The following is a 17,235-nucleotide window of genomic DNA, read 5'->3' on the forward strand; positions in this document are numbered from 1 at the left end:
TCATTCTGTGATTGTTAAAGATGTCTTTTTTTTTTTTTTTTTTTTTTTTTTTTTCACCTAGGGCGTGTTCTGGATGTGTTGGAGAAGCATAATCTGAGTGACAAAACTCTTGTGTACTTTACATCTGACCAAGGGGCTCATGTAGAAGAAATCTCCAGTGCTGGAGAAGTCCATGGAGGATACAATGGTATATATAAAGGTGAGTATTCTCTGATTGTTCTTGAAAAATGCAAGAGGAAAGCATCTCCTTGGGTTTGCACCAAAACTGTAATGTACTCTGTGGCCAAGGTCAAAATCTTTGATCTGATCAAAATAGAGTAAGAATGTTTGTTTTTATTATTTTTAATGAAATTTAATGAGTTGTCTTATCTCTTTATTTCACTAGGTAAAGGCTGTATAATTTGTTTTCAACTCATATTTCAGGGGTCAAGATCAAAGAAATCCAGCGATTTTTTGGAAAGTTATTCTGGCTTGAAACTTTTAGTTGCAGAGATAACAAAGTAAATTGTCCTTAGGTCTCCTTTCTCTTCTTGTTGGGGTTTTTTGGTTTTTTTTGGGGTTTGTTTGATTGTTTGTCTGTTTTGGTTTTATATATATACATATATATATAGTATCACAGAACTACAAAATCTCACAGTAGTTGAGCCTGGAAGGCATCTCCCAAGGTCTGCAGTCCCAGCCCCTGCAGTGCAGGGTCAGCTACAGCACGTTGCTCAGGGTCATATCCAGTCAAGCTATGAAAATCTCCAGTGATGGAAACTTCATATCCTCCTTGGGCAGCTTTCTCTAGTGTTTGATCAAACTCACCATAAAAAATCCTCTTTTTCTTATGTTTAAAGGGAATTTTCTGTGGTTGGTTGGTGCCTATCGCCTCTTGTCCTGTCAGTAGCCCCCCACTGAGAAGAGTCTAGCTCTGTCCTCTTTACTCAGATAAATCCATGTAATCCCTACAGATGGATAAGATCCTGGTAAGCATTTTCTTCTCCAGGATGAGTATCTCTCTCAGCCTCTCCTCATATGTTGAATGCTCCAATTGCTTAATCATTCATCACCTCCCTTCCAACTCATTCCTTGTTCTGGGGAGTTCTGCACCTGGACCCAGTGCTCCAGGTGTGTCTCAGCAGTGCTGAGCAGAGAACAGAGCTTGTCAGAAGCGTTCATCCTAATGCAGCTCAGGGTGATGCTGTCCTTCCTTGCCAGAAGGGCTCCTTGCTGGCTTGTGTTCAGCTGGTTGCTCATTAGAATCCTCCAGTCTCTCTCTGCAGAGCTGCTTTCCACCCAGTTACTCCCCAGCCTTTGTTTTGCTAGAGGTTACTGCTGTCAAGATGCAGGACTTGGTTATTCCTTTGCTGAACTTAATGGGATTCCTTTTGACCCGTTTCTCCAAGCCAATCAAAGTCCCTTTGGATGGTAACACAATCTTCCACTCTTGTAGATTTATATCACCTGCAAGACTTCAAAAAGGGAAAAATTCAGGCATATTGAGCATACAGAGAGATTTTCAAGCAAGAGGACCCCACAGTTTTTAGTCAGTAGGTATCTGAGAAATTTTAAGAGAGCTTCAAAGGAAATGCTGCACAAGAAGAACAAGGAACGCCAGTCATGAGGTCTGTCTGTCAGATGGGTCCCCTTGGGCTAACACCAGAGTGAAATGTATCTTGAATGTTAGCACATAGACCTTGCATAATGATTTAAGTAATTAAGCAACCATATGGTTACATATCTGTAGCCGTAGGCACAGCCTGAGGTGTTTTAGAAGCTCTAAAAAATATTTGCCTTCTAGAGTGCCAGACATAAGGTACAGGATAAATTATGAGAAAGAAAAAAATACACTTGGGAATATTTCTTCTTGAGAAACTTTGATTAAATGGAGTCTTTTCTTTCAAGCCTTGTATTCATACTTACAGCACAGAAAAAAAAACTTGAAATAGATCTTACCTGGACTAAGAAAAAAATCTGATTGATAGGTTTAGTTGGGTAGTAATGGGGCTTCTATTAAAAAAAAAAAGGAAAAATTGATTGGTTTGCAATTAACACCTGTGCTGTGCTGACAAATGGGTTAGAAAACAATCACAATGTAAGAAAATTATTATTTGATGAGAGACGTTCTTAATAAAATAAAAAGAAATTAAAAGACCATGCAATTTGTTGAATATACTTTCAACATTTTAAAATATGTGTTCTGCTTTATATTCCACTCCCTCCATCTCAAAATCAGTCCTTAATTTAACAGGTGTATTATGCATAATTTTCAAAAGGATTTAAGTAGAAATGATCAGTTAATTGCATAACTAGCGATTTTCATACATAGGAATATATTCAGATTAAAAGACACATGTGATGAAAAGTGTCTGTGCATCTCTGGCAGAGTTAATGACAACCAGACCTGTGAAGCCCCAAGACTCAGGCTCTGATATAGCCATGTGCCTAAAAAAGCAAAGGACAGTCTTTGTGCTACTTGTGCTTATGTGTGCACACACCAGGAATTTGCTTCCTGTGTAGTTTAAAAACCTGTGGGACATACACATCCTTTCTCCCTCCCTGTCTCTGCTAGTCAATCTCCACTACTTATCTTTTTGTATCTGAGTGCTGTATGAATGCAAATATGAATCAAGCCACTTAACCCTCTTGTCAGAGCTGGAGCAGTATGCTCAGCAATAATTGGTTCTGCTCTGAAATCAAAAGCTCTCAACTGATCTCCACAATTCTAACTCTCTAATTTCTCTTGATACCTAGCCAAATAAGCACCAATAATAAAATTTAAGAGGGGTTTGGAGAGTTAAGCTAGCGCTGCAAAACTCGATGCAAAAAGGGGAAATTGCTGTTTGAAGGTTTTATTCCAACTACAGAACAGGTCACCATAAATTTGGATAGCCCATGGAATTAGAAACCAGAGCTAACATAGTGTTTAACCAATTGCTGTCTACATAGTCTGGTTTACTTCTGCTGTATTTCTTTTCAGAAGAAATTATGTAGTAATAGTGAAGTGATGGATCAAAATCTCTTTTCAGTGGCCTTTTTCTGATCATAGGTTATCAGGATCTGTGTAGTAAATGAAATCCCTAAGAAAATTCTAATCCTAGACAATATGGCCTTAGTTTAAGGTGTGAATCTTAACATTAATTATATAATTTTTTCCTATAAAGATTAATTTCCACTTTGAGTCTTTCTAAAGTCTGTGTATAGCCTCTATTACTTGTCCATGAGAACACAGTGCTTTCATTTACTATTTTAAAATGGGACAGTTGCAAATTTCATGCAACATCTTGAACTCATGAAATACCCCTGGGATTTGTACGAGATAATATTTTAATTAAACAAAAAATATTAAAATTTAATTAATACATTGATATTAACAATTTTATATTGAAATATGGAAAGTAATAGGTGTAACTGAAGTGTCTTCTTAAAACTTTCTATGTAGTTTTTCCAGCTTTTTTTTTTTTCCAGTTCTATGATACTTGTCTGTTCAAAATATAGAACATTAAAGTATTGCTTGTGTGTATGATTTTCAGGATACCTGCACTGACTTCTTCTTAGGTGTTTTTCACTAACTGCCTCACTGAAGCATCTCCATTTGACCTAGTCACTATAGCTTTCCTTTAGGGGCAGAAATAAGGTTAGTTTTTCCAAATACTTTGGATTTCTACTTTCAAATAAAATGAGTAGAATAAATGAATGAATAGAATTTTCTCTATATTAACAAGATGTATAAGATGACCGATTTAAAGGAAACCATTGCATTCTTCTTTGGTACCCTGAGATTTTGAATTTAAACATTTTGTGGTAATCGGTATTTAGTTTCTTAGATTTTCTTGAATTATTTGAATTCTTGAATTACTTGAGCCTCAGTGTGATATTGTATTTATACATATATAATTTAAAGCAGTAAATAATGAAGGCAATAAAAACTTCTTTGCACTTTTTCTCACCGTAGTATTTCCCTGGTACATACACAGTACAAGTCCTCCCTCGCTGTCACTTGTTGACATCTGTCCCATTTCATCACATATGGAATTTTCTGTTCAATCTCCTTACATCTTACTGTCTTGTGGATATGTACTTGTACCTCAGACCTGGATTAGAAGCAGTCTTTCTTTGTACTCAGGAAGCTGCTAACAGAAGTGGAGCCAAGCACTGATAAAGTCAAACTGTATTAACAACATTCATTTTAAGTGTTTTGTGCCATAGAAATAGGCATTATCACAGTTATTGTTAATACCCATTTAAAAAAAAATGTTTCCTAAGGACTTAGACCCTGATTTTTTTTTTTATTTTAAAATCTAGTACACGTGTGAGACCAAAACAAGAAATGAATACCCAACATTTTTTAAAAATTTACTACTGTAAAACAAGTTTATATACTGCAGTGATAAGTTAGTTCAGTAGGGTTTCTTGAAGCTGTTAGTAAACCTTTTCCTTCCTGTAAGCCACAGAGAAATCAGGCTGACCATTACTTTGGCCCCAGGAATCATGCTATGGCATATCTAGTGTTATTTGTTGGAGTTCACTTTTGACTTAAAAGAAAGCAGTAGTTAACCTTTTTTTCAAAGGCACTGTATTTTTATATTGTCTTTGATGTGATTCAGATTTTTAAATAATCAACTCATCTTGTAATTTTGAGTGAAACAAAGTATCCCCAGAGATAATTTCATTTGATTGGAAGAAATGTTAAATGAGAAACGTCCAAATGAGCCATATCTATTCTATTCACCTGTACAAGAATAGCTCAGATTAAAAGTTAATAAAAACAGCATATAAAACAAGTTTAAAATCAGTAAAATAAAGAGTAAACTTGTCATTGAAAATAAATTGTTGTTCAACCATTTTATAAAGTAGACAATAGTAATCAGTCTTGATTGTTGATATTTTTGGATAAAGTCAGTATAAATGGGTAGAATAATTAATATCATTTTTCTCTATCATTCAAGAGATAAATTAGGTTTGAAAGCTTTGTTTTTAGAAGAATCTATTAAGGAAAGGGTAGTATGGTTAAAATCCAGGTGATTTAAGAAAGTTATTTAAAATACTTTTCATCAATCATCATTCATAATGTTAATAGTGATTTATTGCAGAGTTCCCGTTTATGTATCATCCTTTGTAAAAGCTTTATTGCTAGAGTTAGGTAATAGCAGTCAATTTAAACCAGAGGGGGGAAAAAAAGATATATTCTTTTAGCTAAGATTTGAAATGAGGTTAAAATGAAAATTTGACATCATATTGTGGATGACTGCAGAGAGTTATGTCTGTATTTTGCCTGCTCCTGCAGATTTTTCAGGAAAGGTGAAGGTAGACTATTGTTCAATAAAACACTGAATAGGTGGAACTACTCAGAAAGTGCAAATAACTAGGCAGGAAAATACAGCCTGGTGTGTTTTGTGCTGTTTTAAAAACATTTTTAGAAGAATTTAAGAGAACAAAAATAACACAAAGGAAAGGTTGCCTAGTGTTTGCAAGGCATACGGGCTACTAGGTTGCTGTCTTTTCTCTGTTTCTATTTTGTCAAGTCTGAGCAAAATAAAAAACTAATGAGCCAGGTCCTTAAATATCAAGAGATTTTGTTTCAAAATAATGACTTTTTTTTTTGTTAAATTTTATTAGCCATTTAGGTGTTTGCTACATGTTTCAATCATCAGTAGTAGATCCTTGATTTCTTTTTTCTTTAAGGGAAAAAGAATGCAGATATCTTGAACAAAGTTTAACAGCTAGAGTTTTAAAGGTGATAAATGTTCAGGGATTCGTAATCATGTAATGGCATTAAGCACCTGCAGTCACTAAGCACAATTCTAACAACAATGAACACCACATAAGCAGAGATAATAGAAGACAGTCTTCTGCAATGACCTGTAATTCCTGCCCTGATTCCCTGCTATTCCCAATCTCCAGAGATGTAAAAAAAATTATGCTCCAATTAGCCTTTTGAAAGGAAAACAGCAGTCACTTCTTCATAGACCTAAGTGAGGAGAAAGCCCTGCTGTGGAATCCATTTTGCTTTTTCTGCCTTACAGCAGGGCATCAGAGTTTGTGGAGTGTTCCTTTGTGCTTGGGTAATGTGCAGTTTTTCTGTCCTTTTCTGCTGATTCAAAAAATTGTACTGTGAGCCTAAGAGCTGTGAAAACGACCAAATATTTAGGTTTTAAGAACTGCAACATGTGTGAGAATACCACTTAGTTTGAAATTTCTCTGTCTTCAGATTACACAGGAGACAGCAGCATAACTAGATTTTATTTGAGCATCCAGTCCAGCTAGCACTCTTACTAGATTCAGACAGGCATACAGAAATAAAAGGAACATCATACCTAAAGCTACCTAAGGTATAGATCAACTCTTAATGTTGTTTGTCTGTTGATACTGTTCAGCCATAAAGCTGCAGTCATGTGTACACAGAATTAGGATCTGGCTCATGAATTAAATCACTTCCCTGGTGTAGCTGTTCACTTAAAGTATGTTAGTTAGAGGATATCTGTAATTTTAGGCCTTATGCTTGAATTTTTATTTGGATTTAACAACTCCCACTCAACAGGGTTTTCTGTGCACCATAGCTCAGTCAGGTTATTAATTTTTCCTGCTATGTAACACCTAATTCCCACCAAACTTTGATAAATTTAATGACTGTTGTACAGGGGTAGAGTCATCTTTTCTACAGAAGATGGACACAGCCTATTGACATATACACTGATCTTGACCCAATAATATTAAGAATTGATCAGCATACTTTTGGGTGAGCACTTCCTTCTGGTGACAGGTGTTCTACATCTTACCAAATAACACTTTATGAATTTAAATCTACATTTTCTTGAGAGTTGTGTTTTGAAAATAAAATTTTACTAGAATGTAAACAAAAATAGGGCATGCATCTCATTCTTCAGTTTTAGAATAGGTAGTCACACTCCTCATCATGAGAACAGTATTTACCTCAGCGATGGCAGTAAACTTTTAAGAGTGTTCTAGAAGATTGATAATCCTGTTGAGATCTGATATTGACACTGTTTTTTAAAAAAACAAACTTAAGCAAATATTGTCACTTGACATATGGCTGAATATTAGAAAATCTAACTTTTCTGATGACCGACTAGATGAGTCCCTGACTACTCAGTATTATGAATTCTGATGAAGCCAGTGAAAAAAATTAAGCAAAAATCTGATATAACAAAGAATCATGTGCTAATGGTCTTTCAGTCACAAGAAAAGGAAAACAGTAAATATATACAAAAAAGAGCTTTCTTTCTTGAAGTTACTACGTTCCTTTATAAAAATGAAAATCCTGTAGAAAACCAGGTGGATTCTGGACTCCCTTTGCTGAAATGGAAAAGATCATTGAGAAATCAGTAAAATGGCATGTATAACAAGGCCTGGGGTTAATACTAAGGGTATTGACATCCATGAGGTGGTTTGGGTGTTCAAGATGCTGAGGAAACAAAGCTGTTGAAACACTTTGTTGTATTTTTTTTTTTTTACTTGAAAAAGGAAGATACAGGAAAAAATAGTCCTGTATTGCTATTTGATTAATTCAATGGAAGAAGTCCAACCCATATATTCCTGTTTTTCCAGACATTTTAATTGTATAAAATAATCTCAATTTATTTCCAAATGGCCCTGACCATGTTTAACGGTATCCAAAACCCATCTATTTAACAAAGTTTTCTTTTTCAAGTGATGTATTAATTTCAAAGGTCACCCTATAATGCTCTACATAGTCACAACTGTGCAGGGCATTGGTAATAGCATTTGTGATGCCTCTTCATACAGTCATGTCAGTTATTCAGTAATGGTGAACATCCTGTCATAGAATAAACTCATTGCCCTTCTGTGAAAGGTGTTGGGAGGACTGGGCAGTGATGGATCTTGTAGAAACAGTAAATGACTTCAAGACACTGTTGAATGCAATCAGTTGATAGTGCATTTGATGCAACTGGTTTAGAACACAAACATTTCTTCACAGCACCCTGAAAGTTATCATCACTGAAATGAATTTCTTTCTAATGCATTGAGTTGTAGGATTCAGTAGCACACTTAAATTTGTACTTTCTTCCATATAAAGTCATTAAGCACTATTTTTAATAAAATATCATGTACCTTCTCTGGGTTCATACCTCAGACATCTAGGTATAACTCTTTTTTTAGATTCTTGTTTTTTGGTTATAGGTTTACATATCTATGGGGCACACTATCTAGGATATACTACACTATTCCTATGTGAAGGTTCCAGTAAAGTGCTTTTTAATATTCTAACAGCTACTTTTTTGTGTCATTTAAATGCATTTTATAAGCTCTGTCTAGTACATGTTGGTAAATTTACAGTGAGAAAATACTAGAGAAGGTAGAATATCTAGAAAATAAAGAATAGGATAAATACATCTAATGGAAAGATTCTAGCTTGGCAGAATGTTTAATATTTGGAAATTTAATCTTATGGGGTGACATTATCTAAGAAAAAATTGATTTCTTAGCAAACAAAACTAATTTTTTCAGGTGGAAAATCAACGAACTGGGAAGGAGGCATTCGTGTGCCAGGTCTTCTCCGTTGGCCTGGAGTGGTACAGGCTGGTGCCTATATTGATGAGCCAACAAGTAACATGGATATCTTTCCTACCATAGTTAAACTTGCAGATGCCCAGTTACCCTCTGACAGGTATGCTCTGTAATCATCTCTGTTTTAGAGAAAGTGTCATGAGTATTTTATACATTCTGGTGATACCTATTAAGATGGAGGTGAAAATGTAAATAGGAAACTAGATTTTAGACTTGCAATATTATGTTGTCTCTTTTCATATTGACATACTGATAATATTTTACAGAAATGTTTTATTTAAATACAGCTTAACTCACAGAACAAGCACCAAGCACCAAAAAGATGACAGAATACCATCAGAGCAATGTACTGTCAAATCAAACTTGGAATTAGTTACTAAAAGCAAAGATAAATGCATCAAAAACGTTCTGTTCTGCATGAGTGAATTGGTGGAAAACAAACCTTTAAGTGTAAATTACTTCATGAGCTTAGCCTTGACCATGATAATATCACAAAATATGTCAAAATGCCAGCTAGGCTTTTCTCACCCTTTTTTTGGGGGGTTTTTGTTTTGTTGTTTTCTGTTGTTTTTTCTCTAGTACCTAGTTAGTCAAATAATTCCATACAGAGTTTTGAGCCTGATAAGAAAAGCCACTGGACTTCCACAATTCATAAGATGCTCTCCTGACACTGCTATATCCCCAGATTTTTCTTGTTTGAGAGATACACAGTCCCAGTGGCAAGGTGCCCCTGCCTAAAAGCTGTTGCTGTCCAAATCCAGTAAGTGGAGAAACCTGTTCACATGCATATGCTTTGAGCACATGTATGACTCACAAACAGCTTTTGAGCACAAAGCATCAAGAATCCACATGGGGAAGCCCAGTGGTGAGCAGAGTCACTCTGCTAATGATTATTCACTGAGTGTTTGAAGGAAATGGAAGGGCAGGACAAGTCTAAGGCATGAAAGATTAGTCAGGTTGGTCCTGAGAGATGCTCTACAAGCAGCAATTCTGTCGAACGTCAGAAGTTCTGATTGTTCTTTATGTGGCAGATCTTATGCATTTTGTTTTCATATTGCTTGAGTGAATACTAAGTACTGATGTTTTCTTTGATCTCTGTTATAGAAATTCAAATACACTTGTGTAACTTCCACTTGTAGGTTGCTCCACTGTGATTCTTTTGTGTTAGACTGATGCCAGAAGTACTGCTTCATCTTAGACCATGGACTAGCTTGAAGTATTTTTGTTCCAGCAGCTGAGTTCTTACAGCTCCACAGAATTCTTCCTGAGAAATTAGAAAAAATAATATAATTAATATTCTGTCACTGTGAGGGAACAGGTTAAAAAGGAAGGAAGAGATGCTCCTAGTTAAAGAATAGAAATTGGTAACTGGAAAGAAAAGTCTCATATATTGCTCTGAATCCAGCAGCTGTGGCAATGCTTGAGTACTGGAGACATTTTTCTGTAGTTGCCTTTTTCCCCATCAAAAGGCTCTAGAACAGGAAGTGTTCAATAACATGCATCTGTTAATGAGCAAGCTTGTAAGACAAAAGTCTGTTACTCAGGCAAGAAAACATGAAAAACTGAAAGTGGGAAAGACTCTTTTTCAACAGAGCCCCACAGACAGGGATTCACCCAGATTGCAGCTATCAGACAGGATAGCTTTCAGAATTCCAGGAAGTTTTCCTGCCCATCCTTTGAGAAGAGTGCTACTCTCAATGGCTTTGTTGCATACAGCTGCTGACAAGAATTCAATCATCACATTCAACTTAAAAAGTAAACTTAGTACCTGTCTTGTAGTAGTTACACTAACGTGAAAAATGTTTTATGTAATGGTAGTGAAATGATTATGTATGTAAAGTCAGTGAAAATCAACATAGAACTCTTAAAATTTTTATAAGTTTCAAAAAAATTTTGTGGGATGTTGCTCAAAATGCTTGAGAAAGAATTGCTTGATGATCTTGATATCAGCAAAAAGTAATTTCCTATAAAACTTATTGAAAAATTTGTAGTTCATACCAGGTCAAAAATGCAGACTGTGATTTCTTCCCTGTCAGCTGATATCAGCAATTCAAAGGTTTAATTTAGAGAAATAGTTAAAAGTCTTGCTTATTTTATAACTTAATTTTTATGTATGATCATAAAAAAGCATGATCATATTTAAACAGTTAATTTTCAAATTTGAAATTACCATTTCTGTCTTAAATTCTGGCATACATAACATTCTGGACAGAGATATTACCACTACTTCTGAAGATGCTAGCACAGAACAACATATTTTCTCTAGTTTTAGTGTTACTTTAGCCAAAACTTGAACAGGTATATGTGAAGGACTGTATTGTAGCAATTTATTCACTTGTGTTTGTTCACTTTCTCAGAAGTGAAATAAAAAAGAGTTGGAATTATTCATAATGGCAAAATGTAAAATTGCTTCATTAGGTAATGCAAAAATCAAAGGGTAGAGCACCTGAACATTTTTCTCCAAAATGAGTAATTGGAGGTGGCCATTCAGATTTGGGGTTTATTTAAGTAGCAGATGAGCAGAGTTATAATATCTTGTCAGGAAAGTGAGGATTGAGTTATTTTTCTGATTTTAAAATGTTTTCTTACTCAGGGTTATTGATGGACATGATCTTCTACCTTTACTTCAGGGAAAGGTTACTCAATCTAAGCATGAATTTCTCTTCCATTACTGCAATGCATATTTAAATGCAGTGCGCTGGCATCCAGGAAACAGTAAGTAAACTTGACTGTTCACATTTTAAATATTTAATATAATTTTTATTGCAGCTTGAAAGGAGGAAGCCTTGGGCTATAGTTAAAAAAAGTTGTTTAAAGTATCTAACCTTTTTCCTTCTCTTTCACTTTTGTCTTTGTCTTTGCTTCACCATGTCACTGTTTGACATTATTTTCTTGTTATGTATTAATGTTACATATGAATGCAATACTGAGATCTGTCCTTTTTTTAAACCTTCATGAGAGAGAGTCTGTGCAACAGAATGAAGTAGTCAAAGTTGACTCTTACATTGTGCTAAAAATGCACAGGTGATAGAACAGTTTGCTGAATAACAGCACAAGTATGATGTCAGCCTGGCCCTTTTTATTATCCAGATAGCAGAACATAGAAGAATCACTGAGTCAAAGTCATAATTATCCAATAAATGGATATAGTATTATAGAGTCCTTCTTCATGCTTTTTAAGAATGACATAATTCTACTTTGTAGGCCAAGGAGAAAAGCATTTCTCACTGATTTGCTCTTTTTTACCTAACAGCTTGCTTTTTCTGGTAGCACCTTCCTCATTAACCAAAGCATATTTCCCTTTCTGTAAAAATCTCTGTGCTGAATGAAGTTAAACACACATTTGTCCCATCTCAGTTGACATTGAAAGTGATGACTTGTGTTACAGCTTCAAAATAATGATCCAAAACAAGCTTTGGCTTAGAAATTTTTTATTTAAGTGTTTTGAAAAGGACTTGTTCAATAGTCAATATGCAAACTTAAAATATTTGGAAACTCTATCTTCTTGGTCATCTGTAGGCTGACTCTCTACATGTCATGGACTTTAAAGTAGGAGAAGAGGAAATATTACATATAATATTTATTTACCATTACTGTGCCTCTATGTCTTGCATTTGATAAATAATCATAAGGAAGTACCAAGCACTCAGATCTAGAACTGTTTTGTATCTGGTATTGGATGCAGTTATTCTGCATCACGGTGAGAGAAGCAGGCAGAGAAGCTGTTTTTCTCAAACACACACCTTTGCAAGATGATACAACCCTTATCTGAGAGAAGGTCACCTTTATTATTCACTGAAGGGGAATGTGATGGGAAGTGAATGTGAGCAACAGTGGGGGACTAGTCTACTGTATTTGCTGGATGAGCAATAGCAATGTAGATTGTGATTATTCCTTTCTCCAAGGCATTCAAATGATAAAGCCCACTCAGAACCTGGCAATAATGTTTTCATAACAATGGGCTGGCTTTTGTGCAGAAGGTTGTTGTGGTTTAATTCCAGACAGCAACTAAGTCTGACAGAGCCACTCTGTGGCTCTTTCTGGGATGGGGAAGAGAGCTGGAAGGGTAGAAGTGAGAAGACTCATTAGTTGAGATAAAGGCAATTTAATAGATAAAGCAAAAGCCACACATCAGCAAAGCAAAACAAGGAATTTGTTCATTATTCCCATTAACAGGCAGATGTTCAGCCATCTCCAGGAAAGCTGGGCTCCATCTCACATAGTTGTGGCTTGGGAAAACAGATGTCATCACTGAATATCCCTTATTGCATCTTATTTTGCAGTTTTCTATGCTGAACATGATGTCATTTGGTCTAGGATATGCCCTGGGTCAGTTGGGGTCAGCTGTCCCAGCAGAGCTCCCACCAAGTGCTCCTTGTGCACCCCCAGCCTGCTCTCTAGTGGGGTGGGGGGAGAGGTGGAAGAGCCTTGTTTGCTGAGCAATAAATAAAACATCCCTGTTATCAATGCTGTTTTCAACACAAATGCAAAACACAGCCCCATAGTAGCTACTGTGAAGAAAATAGGCTCTATTCTAGATAAAACAAGCACAAAGGGTTTTTGGTATTCTGCCTTGTAAGTTTACAGTGTAGTGAGAGCAGACAATAGCCAGATACTCTTCTTCATTATCTTATGTACCAGTCCTCTGAGAGGGCTTCACATCATGTTCAGCATCTTCTGCACATCTCTGGTAATGGTCCCCAACCCAGTTGTCCAACTAGACTGCTCATTCCTTCATTAAACATGTAATTTCTATTCATTTCAAAGATGCACTTATTGAAGAACAAAGCAACAACAGCTTAGAGGAGTAAGCTTAGAACCATTAAGGAAAATGTGATGTATGTATTTATTGATTAAAGTGCAAGGTAATGGTATACCTTGCACTTATTAATGCATATATAATGAGATTTATTTTCTGGGAAGTCTCAGTTTGCATGGCAGTGACATCTTGCATATTCCACTATTTTTTCTAGACACTCAAAGTGTACGACTAGCTTTGATCCTCAGGAAAAAGGCTTATATCAAGGATTGAGAGGGAAGCTAAATTCTGCTTAGATATTTGGTCCCTTTTTAACTCCATCACCCCACAGTTCCCTTAGTAACTCCATCTTTGCCATTATTAGATTTCCACTGTACCTCAGTTCAAACCCCCTTATTTTGGTTTAATTTTTGACTCTTAAAATATACATGAAACAGGCAAATGTAATGTATATTAAATTTTTGGTAGTTGCACATCTTTCCCTTGCTTGCAAGATTCTAGTCTGTCTTAAGCAGGCATGTTTCTCACAACATTCAAGGAAGGTCAGAAACTTCAGAAAGAACAATTACCATTTTGCATTTATGTATTTAGAGGCTAAGAGTTCCTCATAACCAAATCAATACACATCTTCATTAAGTTATATTAGTTAGGCTAGTTATTGCATTCACAATGTACTTTCCCCTTCATCAGTCCTTTGAAGGAGCTTTTAGAGGATGTGTGGTATGCAATGAACTTCTCAAGCAAGTCATCAAACTTAAAACTTGTGCTTTCTAGAAAGTCATGAGGAAAATAATCTCTTGGGTTTTTCTCTTTTTTTCATCTTTCTCAGCCACAGAAATAAGCTAAAACCATTTCTTCTTTGTGTCATTTTGACTCACATTTTACCTCATGCTAGAAAACAATACACATAATTCTTCACATTCTGAATTAAAAAAAAAGAATGAATGAAATATCAGGCAATTTTCTTTTGCTCTCACGGGCTTGTGCATAGTGATACTTCACAGAATTACAGAGTTGCAGAATAAGCTGAATTGGAAGGGTCCCACAAGGATCATTGAGTCCAACTTGCTATAATTGCCTTGGAAACAGCCAAGATGCATAGTCCTAGTCCTTGAAGGATGATTTCCTTTTATTTTGAAACCTTATAAATATTTGTAATTTAATATATGTGTTAAAAATACAGGGAGAATGACATGTTAAAAGTACAGTGAATTCCCATTATCAGTACTTTTTCTGCACAGCTGCCTGATGTACCATCAGAATACCAATATATGAAAGCAACACCTTTAGAAAAAAACCACTACATTTTCTTTCTTCCTAGTAGGGTGTTATCACCTATTTTTTAAGCATTCAGTAATTTTTTAATCATTAAGTATTTATATTAAAAATAAAACAGATGTAGGATCTGGTTTTACTTTCTTGAGCTGAGCCACCCAAAATTTTGTGTTGCTTTCTGTGATGTATGTCAAATGATACTTTGGCCTCCTGTAAGTCTGATCACATGCTCTTCTCCTTGAGCAAGTTGACCAGTACTTTTTGTTTGCTAACTTTATAATTTAGCAAAACTGAGTGTAGAAATAAAAAATAAAAAATACCAAGAACTCTGTCTCCAGAATATTACTGGCATATGAATCAGTACCATTAAAAATGCATTGCTATGACAACTTAATTATAAGGGGAGGATTAATCAGAAACAGGACAAATCTATAGTTGAAGGAAACTGCATCTTTCAGATTGCACTGATTCTGTGCAAAATTTTGATTTGATAAGGAGGAAATATATTGCAATGCTGTGTAATAAACACTGAGAAACATAATGCAATTTCATTATAAAGAAATAATGGTCTTCACAGTAGTTTTGTACTACTGATAAAAATAGACTAATGTTCTTGATAAATGCTAGAATGACTTTACTAGCAGCACTTCAACTTTTTCTATTTCAAAATGGATTTAGTTATTCAGTGGAATATGCAAAAAGAAAAGAAGAAAATATGCAAAAGAAAAGAGATTTTCTATGGCAAATTCAATTGAAGCAGACTAGACTGCAGAGCCAAACTAGCTTATTGTGTAAATATAATGAATTTTAAAGACAGCAGAAATTCACTGAAAAGCTTAATATAGAAATTTCCTACTTTGCATCACTTAACAAACAAGATATATTTCAATTAGTGTTTATATTGACTTTCTTGAATGCTGTGACCTGCCTCAATTACTGAAATTATTCCAATCAAATTCACCAATGAGGGATTCTTTCTGTAATATCACAGAATTCACAGCTACTCTGATTCCTGGCTGTTGCAATGTTCTCCAGTATCCAACAGTATTTGTGTATATAAGGGAGATTTTGCAGTGTTATGTTGTGCCAAAACACTTGTTTGTAAATACCTGTCCTTCCTTGTTTGGTCCTCTTAGTGCATCTAAGAAATATACTTATTCCGACATCCACAGAGTAAATGAACAGTTCTGCCTGCTCTGAATTAGAAAGTAATAGAGTTTTTCCTAAGTACTTGGTGTTTAAAAGATCTCTCTTAATATTGCTTCCTCTTTCTGATTATAAACAAGAAATTTCAAATCATTCATTCTCTAAAGCCTCATAAGCTTCTTTTTTATTACTTAGTAATAACAGAGGAAATTTTTCTTCATGTTCTATAGGGTGAACAAATGCTATAGCAGCTTCATTTGTAAGATGTGAGATCTGCTTGTCAGACACAGAAGACCCATTGGCAGAATCCATACCCTTGCCTAACATTTTCCTATTCTTTTTGCTGGCTTCCCTGAGGAGCTTTTTCCATTTACGGTTTATTTCCCTCCACTGTGGGGAACAAAGGACTCAGAGGATGTTGTTACAGATTAGTAGAGACTTACATTGACCCTGAAAATGCCAACAGTTATAGCTGCTTTCATTCCTTACCAGTACAAAGGAAGGTAAATTTAATAGAAGCTTGATCCAGAAATTTCTTCTCCACAACGTCTTCAAAGGAGAGATACTACCATGTGACTTCCACTGCTGTCAAGGAAACATTTTGTTTCCTTGCAAAGAAACATCTATTTTAAAATCAAATCTTATCTCACCAACCTCATATCTTTTCTCAGAAAATAACAGGTGAGAAAGGATAAAAACAGAAAGAATAAACATTTAAAGGAATAAAACATTTAAAGGAATAAAACTTCACAAAAGTTCTAGATTTCTAGCTAGGAAGAAGAGACTTTTTCTTTAGTTGTAGTAACATTGATGCAGGAACCTTTTTGTCTTAGTGGGCTGTTCCCCCAGTGAAAGACCATGGTAAATGTCCCTTGACAGTGGCATTAGACACACAGACTTTCAGTGATCATATCAGAGTGCTTTTTCTTCATATAAAAATAGAAATCATAACATATTGGTCTATTTAATTCAAAATATAAATTAATATTTTTTTTGGTGAACACAGAGAGGTTGACAGGTTTCAGTGATAATATAAAGGCAAAGATATTTAAAGTAGATAATTCAGTGCTATTTAAACTTCAGCTTTAATGATGTGTTGTCAGATATTTTGTTATGCATTTGTGATGTATACAAAAGAAAACTTTTAACATATTTTTTCTGTACACTCCAGAGCTAACAGTTAAATATAAAATGTATCTAAGTTAGAGAACTGTCTGATATATTTTAATTTATTTATAAGTTTAGCAGTTGTTAAAATAACAACCACATAAAAGGCTAGGTAAAAATGCACTGCAACTTTCAAAAATTTATTTCAGCATTCCAAGTAACATTAAAAGTGAGGCTTTAACAATATCTGGAGCATTGCACTTCCAAAAATATCTTTAGTTCAATGTTGGATTTGAGCCTGCAGCATTTTGCATGTTACATTCAGAACATAGCGCTGATTCATCCTAATTTTAAAATCGGATTCAAATGGCATATGTTGTCTTAGGCAATGTTCTTCAAGGGAAGTAGTTAATGCA

At 35.1% G+C, this 17,235-nt stretch overlaps 1 protein-coding gene across 2 annotated transcripts in view; it reads left to right on the forward strand.

Annotated features, from left to right (window-relative positions):
• Positions 1–17,235, forward strand: part of STS (steroid sulfatase) — a 95,961-nt gene that overhangs the window by 54,183 nt on the left and 24,543 nt on the right. For both annotated transcript variants that reach the window (XR_008839937.1, XM_056485658.1), the window contains exons 7-9: positions 62–199; positions 8,473–8,632; positions 11,126–11,247. Coding sequence is in view for 1 of the 2 variants with exons in the window: in XM_056485658.1 (XP_056341633.1) it covers positions 62–199; positions 8,473–8,632; positions 11,126–11,247 (420 nt within the window). In the remaining variant the exon portion in view is untranslated. The remainder of the gene's footprint in view (positions 1–61; positions 200–8,472; positions 8,633–11,125; positions 11,248–17,235) is intronic.

This window comes from Oenanthe melanoleuca, chromosome 1, assembly GCF_029582105.1.
Source record: "Oenanthe melanoleuca isolate GR-GAL-2019-014 chromosome 1, OMel1.0, whole genome shotgun sequence".
Classification (NCBI taxonomy): domain Eukaryota; kingdom Metazoa; phylum Chordata; class Aves; order Passeriformes; family Muscicapidae; genus Oenanthe; species Oenanthe melanoleuca.